The sequence below is a fragment of the Marmota marmota genome, unplaced genomic scaffold (genome assembly GCF_001458135.2).
Source record: "Marmota marmota marmota unplaced genomic scaffold, marMar, whole genome shotgun sequence".
Lineage (NCBI taxonomy): Eukaryota > Metazoa > Chordata > Mammalia > Rodentia > Sciuridae > Marmota > Marmota marmota.
In genome coordinates this window covers 2836351-2844545 of record NW_025999880.1, presented here as the reverse complement: position 1 = coordinate 2844545, position 8195 = coordinate 2836351, and the positions used below count along the sequence as shown (strand labels likewise).

At 56.0% G+C, this 8195-nt stretch overlaps 1 protein-coding gene across 1 annotated transcript in view; it reads right to left on the bottom strand.

Annotated features, from left to right (window-relative positions):
* Positions 1-4528: 4528 nt before the first annotated feature.
* Tbx2 (T-box transcription factor 2) overlaps positions 4529-8195 on the bottom strand; it is a 9287-nt gene continuing 5620 nt past the window's right edge. The window contains exons 7-8 of the mRNA XM_048788079.1: positions 8069-8164; positions 4529-5928 (exon numbers count right to left, since the gene is read on the bottom strand). Of these exons, the coding sequence (XP_048644036.1) occupies positions 5476-5928; positions 8069-8164 (549 nt within the window). The 3' untranslated portion in view covers positions 4529-5475. The remainder of the gene's footprint in view (positions 5929-8068; positions 8165-8195) is intronic.

Here is an 8195-nt window from a genome sequence, read left to right as displayed (position 1 = left end):
AGGCTAGGGCTCACTGCAAGCTGGACCAAGGTCATCTGGTCATCCACTGATCAATCTGATTTTAGTCCAGACCACTTATTTTACAGGTGTGGATTTTGGAACCCAGAGAAGAATGTTACATTATCCAAGGTCTCACACCGGCAAAGTTTGACCTTGTACTTATCTCCTGTCTGGCTTTCCTACCAAGCAGCTGTTTCAGCAGATGGACATGTAGATAATTATTAAATCACCAAAGATTCGCTCCTATCCTCTGTTATACCTTGAAGAGGGAAATGCGGAGAGCCTAGTACAGGACAAACACAAGCTGGTGTTTATGTGGAAGTGGAAGTGTCTCTAGACTGGTGTTAACTGGGTTGCTTTCTAGTCATGTGCCTTTGGAAAATGCATGTAGGGTTAATCTCCCAGGGTGGCAGAGCTCATCTGGGGACATAAAGGTAGGATGGGATCAGGCTTCCAAACCTGGCCACCCACTCTAACTCTGGCATTTCCAGGCCACCAAGCCTCACATCTCCACACCCATCCTTCCTCCTTTCAAACCGACTCAGGACTTTGTTTTTAATCCGAGGAAGATTCTCATACTGACCCTCAGGAACTTCTCATTCCCCACCACCTCCCGCGGGAATAATCCAGACCCAATCCTTCCCTTGGGTCTCTGGTACCCGGTGGTGGGGGAAGGGGAGACAGGCACAGACTGGACCCTAGGTGTGCACCTTCAGAGGGGCTATCCTGCATATCTGGAGTCTGTCTGTGCCCTGCACATCCCGACATTCAACCTGGAAGACCCCACTGGGACTGGTGAGGAGACAGAGGTAGGAGCTGAGGCAGACCTTGCTGCCGAGGAGCAAGGATCCCGGTCTTACACCGAGCGGCTTCAACCTTACAATCACCCTCCAAGTCCGAGTGGGTCGCCTCCCGCAGTCCAGAGCCGATGTCCAGCGCCCACAGATCCCAGCCCACAGTCCCGCTTCTGAGAAGTTAGGAAGGCAGAAATCAGGTCGCCTCCCTGCCGTGCGAGGGATGGAAAGAGCCCTAGCCCGAGCACGCACAGAGGAAGCGAAGGGTCGTCGTTTGCAGACGTGCCTTGAAGGTTCGAGAGCTGGCACTGCAGGACCGTCTCAAGGAGAAGGCCTCAACCAGAGCTTCGCGTCCCCCGGCCCCTGTGTCCGCAGGCCCAGTCCGGCGCCCCTCGGTCCCTCGGCTGCCTCTGCTGGTCTCTGGGCCTGGATGAACGCCTGTCGGTGGCTCTGTTCCCCTGCGATCCCACCGCGGCTGTCAGTCCACGGGAGGATCTAGCCGGAGGGGCGGGCTGTGGAGTCACGGCCCGGCCCCTGGCCTGGAGCGCCATCTCGTGGCCATGTGAGGAGTTGCCGCGGCCTGCGGGCGGGGAGCCTTTCTGCCCAATGGTTCTTTTAAAAAGCAGTGGCGGTCGATTCTTGGAACCCGGGACTTTGAGAGTGGCTTCGGTGTCCCCTGCCCTTAAAATAAGGTGGAACAAACTTGCGACTCCAGAGAGTCCAAAAGTAATCCCGAGGGCAAAACAGTCCTAGCCTGCTCAGACAGAGGCACCAACACTTTCAGTGCACAGCGACCGACCTGAGAGGTCCCGGAGCTCGGGCTTCCTCCCTTTGCTCGAGTTTCTAGTCCTGACCTCGCCTCTCTTCTTCCCAATTGCTGCTTATTTCTTAAAGCACCTATCTCTTCGCCTTGTGCCGGACACTGCCTACGGGCTGGTGCTCCAAACTTGGGGGTCAAGGACAGTGAAACCGGGAGGAAGCGGAATTGGATTTGGAGAGTGGAGGAAAGCAGGCTCGGAGTTTAAATTTCAGTCTTAAAAAAAAAAAAAAAAAATCCTATACCTGGCAAAAGGGGACCGGGGCTTTGAACTGGGCGTTCGCATGCGTGTGTCCTGGGGTGAGCAAATCTGAACGCAACCACGGTCCCCAGGGAGTGCTCAGCGCCCTAGTTGGCTGTACGCTGGGGAGGTGGCTCCCAGTTCTGCGCCCTTTGGGAGGGAGGGCAGGGCCAGGTCGCCAGTGCTCTGGATCTCCACGGCAGCAGGGGAGGCTCGGAAGAATCAAATTAACCGAAGAGAAATGAAGTCCCCTAGGGCTGAGAAGCCCTGTGGTTGGGACGCTAGGGGTCTCACGGAGCCCCTCACCCACACCTGAAGTGTTCGGGTTCTGCGGTGAGTCACAGTCCGACACCAACACTCACAGTCCCCTCAGACCCCCATATTCTTAACAGAGCTCCTAGGCGACTTGCTAGGTCACCAACAGGCCTCACGGACCCCTCGATCCCCGTCACTCCCACACACGCGCTGTGCGCACTTCCGTCTGCTGGCGGCTTGGCTGTCCTGGGCCCCTAGTGGCAGGCCCTGAAGGGTTAAGTAGGCCTAGGGGCACCGGAGCAGCGGGTACGCGGGGCGCCTGGGCTAATTGGCGACCCCGGGGACAATGAGGGCTGGGAGACTGGGGAGGCGGGTGGCTTAATTGGGTCTGGGAGTGGCCTGGCCTTTGTCTGGGGCAAGGCCCCGCCGCCCACTGCGGGTTCCTGTAGCCGCACTCAGACTCGCAGCTGGGGCCCAGCGGAGCGCGGGTGGGCGACTTGGGAAGAGGATGTGTGCAGCGGGAGGCAGGGGGGCGGGTCGACTCTCCGGTGGCGCTGAAACACCACCGCCCCACCCGGTTGCTACAGCAACGGCTATACTGCAGCGGCACCGGGCCGCCCCGCCCCGCCTTCTCAGCCAGCGCCCTTGGGTTCCCAGCTCCGCCGGCGGCCTTGCACACGGCCTCAGGCGGGTGCTGCCCCCTAGTGTCAGTAGCCCTATCCGCAGGCCGCGGTAGATTGGCAGCTAACAACTCCTTCCTCAAGTCACTAGTCACGCTAAAAGTGAGAAGCCGCTAGAAGCCAATACCACCCACCCCTGCTCTACGAATTTTAGAGGTGTTTAAGTCCAAAGCAACCACGAATAAACACACGGTTCACGAAGGATTATATTTGAGCTGGGAAAGGGGCTTCCCTCTTCTTGATTCCTGGTTCTTCTAACACTCCAGCAGGTCAGAGACCCGGAAAAAAGAACTTACCCTTGGGGAGTTGGACAGTCGTCTGTGTTCTCCCACTTGTACACTGACCAAGCCCCCTATTCCTCTACCACCCCCTCAAGTTTAGCATAGCTGGAGCAGTTCCCTTCCTGGAAGAGGTGGACATGATTCTCTTGCCTTGCAAGTTGTGTCAGCCCATGAAGATGTCTTGGGCATTTGGAGGCCCTGAAATTGTCAATTTCACCTTCACCCTTCCTCAAGTCACCATCCCTGATGTCCCTGGTAGAGCTGGAAGCCAGCACCACCCTCCCTAGTGTCCAGGGCATCAAGGAATCCTATGGTTTGGTGGGTGGTGGTGGCCCATGCCTGTAATCCCAGGCACTCCAAAGGCTAAGGCAGGAGGATCTCAAATTCCAGCCAGCCTGGGCAACTCAGCAAAACTTCCTCTAAAATTTTAAAAATAAAAAGGACTGGGGGTGTAGCAGTGCTAGAGCACCCTTGGACTCAATCACCAGTATGACAAAAAGGGGAGATTCCCTAAAGCTTAAACAGGAACTGGGAAGGAGGTGGGGTGTTTAGTGACCCACAAGCCCAAGAGCATGTTGAAGGAGTGTGGACGTCCATCTCCCACCCATTTCCCAGCCCCATGGCCAGGGTTTGGGGCTGAGGACACCTGCTAGCTTCGTGAAGAGAAGGGATGAGGGTGGGAGACAGATGTCTTCGCAGGAGTGAGTGGGTCACTGGGGAAGGACCAGCCTAATGGAGAGTGATCCAGAGGGATTCCAGAAAGAACCCAGCCAAGCCCATTATTATACAGGGGAAACTAAGGAAAAGGAAAGGCCTATCGACCCACACTTCTCAGGCCCCACCGAGGATTTGGATGAATTACAAGGAACACTTTATGCCAAATTGTCACTATTTAACAGCCCTGATAGGGAATATTTTTTTTCTCTGAAATTCTGAAGGCAGAGAGATGGGAAAGAATTCTGGGGTTATTGGTGTGGAGGGACACGGCCAGGCCCCTCCTCGAAGGGGGAGAGGGACCAGGAAGCACCCATTTTCCCAGCCCACCCATCCAGAAGTGTTGAAAGAGGATGCGTTTCCACGAAGGTGCCCCAGAAAGGGAGTCAGAAGGCCAGGCCGCTCCGCCGCACTTTGGTCTGGCTCCAAAGGTCAGGCTCCAGGCACCGAGCGCTCGGAACGGCAGTCAGACGGCGGGTGGCCAGCAGAGGGAGCGCGGCCGCGGGCCTGGGACGCGGCGACACTGGGGACCGCGGGGGTTGCGAGGCGGCGCGGCGCCTTCTGGCCCAGCCCGCGCCCGGCGCCGCCCGGCCTTGCGGCTGGGTACACCGCCCAGTGGTGCTTTCGTCCCCGGGGTGCAGCTGCCGCCCAACTAGGGGCGCTCAGCCTTTGCCCCCGTCTTTGGTACCTCCGTAAAGGTCTTGCAGCGCCCCAGCCCCGCGCGGCCCACAGAGCGCACAGCCCCGTTCACTTCGCATTGTAGCGTTTTATTGTTTTCTCGCGTTTTTGTCGTTTCGTTCTCGTTCCGGAGAGAAAAGTGAAAACCTGAGGTGGAGCCCGCGGGCTGGGCAAACAAAGCCCGGGCGGAGGTGCCAAGGGGCCGGCGGGGTGGGGCCTCCTGTGGGGCTTGAGGGCCTTCTCCAGCAGCCAAGGACCCCTCCCGCCCTGTACAATATAGATGCTCATGTAAAATGAAAAAAAAAATTAAATGCTATGAGTTAATCTCTATATGTACACAGCAATGTACACCTTTGAATAAATTAATACCAATTTGCATATTCTGGGAACCTTAAAGCTTATTTACACAAATTACCATTTATTTCATAAATATCTTTTTTCCCTGGGGACTCAAGGCAGAAGTGCCACTCCCTCCACTGACCCAGGAGTGGGAGGGGCGCCTGTCTCTTGGGGGAAGAGGTGGGAGGACTAACCGGATAGGGCCCCTTCCAGCTCAAGTCTACACTGACTTCGGTCTTCACTGGCTTCAGCGTCTCCCAGCCCGGTTTCTTACGAGGTACAGGCCCAAAGCCAGGGGCCCCAGGACTCCCTCCAAAGCTCCCACACCTGGCACACTTTCTGGCTTCTGGAATGGACCGCTGGGCCAAAGAGGACGCCTGCCCCACTGTGCTGGAAGACCGGAGACCCCCACTGATGCCACCTTGAGGCTGGAGCAGATCTGGACCGAGTCCAGAGTGGCTCCGAAGTGACTCTGTTCCGGCAGCCTGATTTCTTGTGGAGGCCCAGGGAAGTGTCCCAGACCCGGGCTTGCCAGAGGAGGCTCCATTTTGGTCGCTGCAGCCCACTTTTGCTCCTTTATTTAAATAAATACCCATTCTGTGCTGTACACGTCCCAAGCAGCAGGGGCAGGCAGCCCTGGAAGCCTGCGAGGCAGCGGAGCCACCGGGTAACCCCCTCACTTGGGCGACTCCCGGCCGGGGGAGAGGGCTCGTTGGCTCTCCAGCCCACTCACCAGTCTCTGGATGCTCTGCAGTTCACTGGCGGCCTCCTTGGCTGAGCCACTGGGCGACAGGCCACCGCGGGACGAACCCCCCACTTTTCGAAGAGCCAGCTCGGGCAGGGGGCTGGGCTCCCGGCTGTTGCCACCAGCAGCCTTGGAGCCCTCAGCCGCCAGCCCCGTGGTGAGGAGGCTAGTGCTAGGCGGGATGGTGACCGGGATCTGGTAGGGGCTGAATCGCAGGCGGGGCCGGGCACCACCCAGGAACGGACTTCGGGATAGGGAGCCAGCGGCGGCAGCGGCGGCAGCAGCAGCACTGGTAGCCGGCAAAGCTGAGGCGGCTGCGGCCGCTGCCGCCATATAGGTGTAGGGATAGGGAAAGAGGCCTCCGAAAGTGGGCATTGGGATTCCCTGAAAGAAAAAGGAGACAAAGGTTAGACATCCTGCCTGAGGTGTTTCTGAGGGTGACCTGGAGGCTATACAACAGTAATCCTTGCTCCAGTGTTTCAGGATATAAAACCCAAACTCACAAAACTGTAACCACAGGTAGGCATGGGCCAGTGTGCCCATGGCCAAACCCAGTTGGTATGCCCATCATCTAGGTTATGACGCAAAGGCCTGGCACCATCAAGCTCTATGCTCCCTGTTACAGTAGGTGTAAGGGAAAGGATATCCCAGGTGGCTGAACTAACATGAGCGAAGCCTAGAGGGAGGAAAAAGGGCAGGCACAAGGCCAGGTGGCAAGCAGGCAGCTGTGGCTGATTGGGAGGTTCTGCTCATGTAGAGCAGCATCCTTCCCACCCCTCCTGTCTGCCTGCTCCAAAGGGTTGAAGGAACAGAAAGGCTGGGGGCGAGGGGAGGCTTTGTAAAGTCTCCTTCTGATTGCTCACCTACCCAGGGATCCTTTGCTTCCTCAAGGGGCAGGGTATAAGTGCCAACTAGTTCATAAACTGGCCTAAATGTTCCACAAGGAACTGGCAACACCTCAGTGGCAGCTGAGGAAAGAATGCAAAGTCTTTGCCTGTGGATAGCACAGCAGCCAGAAAACTCTGGACAAATGCCCCTGAACTCATGAGGCCTGACTTTTGGATTATCTGACCTTTGAGATAATGGCTCTGTCCTCAGAGTGTGTGGATATGGGAAGGAGGGCTAGGGGGCTAACTGTGCTGGGCTCTGGGAAAGCCTGAGTCCTGGCTCAAACAGCGAAAAGGAAAGCAGCAGCTTAGGAGGGAGAAAAATGCCTTTCCTGAGAGTTAAGCCCCACTGGGCATTTCAGATCTGGCATCTCAAGTCGGAAGGCAGGAAAGAGGTTTCATATCTCCCCAGGATTTGGCTCTACCTGACAGCTGGGACCCATTGCACTGGCTTGGGAACTTATCTACCCAGCAACTGTACCAACTGATGCCTCCTGAGTGCTGCGTACCCTCACCCTGGCTTTGCACCTGTTGACCAGGCTGTGAATAGGAGCCCTAGCTTCCCCTATGACCTCCACAATGCCCATGATCATCACCAGAGTTTGTCTGGGGAGGTGTTCACACAAAGAACCAAGGGAGCAGATTAACCCTCCAGGCCTTGGACTCCATTCTCCAGAGGTTTCCCTCCAGCCTGGAAGCCATGTGATATTATTGATGCCTCAAATACTCCACACAACCTGATGTTGAGATCTGTTTAAAACTCATTTCAGAACTCCTCCCCACTTAAAAAAAAAAAAAAATTTGCTTCTGAACCAAAGGAGCTTTCTCAGACCTGAACTCCTATTTTCCTTCCCTTGAGATAAGATCTCAAGGGTTCAATTTGCCAGAAACCTCAGAGGGAAGAAAATGAATGAAGAGATTCCAAATCTTTCCACAGGGAATATTCCACCCAAGTAACCAAAGAGGCGGCCCTCCCCATTAGATCTCCTTATTGTGCCGCTGGCCACATTTTCATAAACTCTCTCTGGGGAGCTGAGTACCCTGCTTCCCTGAGATGTGGCTAGGAGAGTTGGGGGACTCAAGGTAGGGGAAAGACCAGTCCTGTCCTTCACCAGTGTTGAAGGTGAAGGAGGGCTTCACCTTCCTAGAGGGCTTGAAAGGGACCAGAGATATCTGGAAGGTGGGTCATTTTGATAGTCAAATGTCCAAAAAATAATGTAAAATTTCCTCTTCCCTTTGTCCATTCATCATAGCCTTTCAGGACAGATAGTGAGCCAAAGGTCTTCCCAAGAAATTTTTCTCTGAGGCTAGAGGAGTGAATTACACAAAAGTTAGGGACAACCACTGTCTGCCAGAGTACAACCTCCCTCATTCCTAGGAGTTATAGGGAAGGAAACAGACTCAGGGTAAGGGACTTGACCAAGGTCATATGGGAGTCAGAAGCAGAGCCCAGGCCCGATCCTAGACTACACCTCCGAATTTAGGTGACCTGGTGTGAATTGATTCTCTCCTGTACAGGGTTTTAGTCCCCTGGAGGGTCTGAGAGCCTAAGGCATCCCTCAAAAGCCCTCTGCCCGCCTCATCGTGCAGCACACTTCCCCTCCCTCCCTCGCGCTGCCCTAGACCACAGGCCTTACCTGAGATGCCAGCATGTGCTGGGAGAGGTGGAATGGGAAGGGCGCTGCGGTGCTTGCTGCGCTGGCCGCGGGACCCAGCCCGCCTGCGTCCAGCCCGCGGCTGTGCCGGGCCACGCTCCGCCCATTG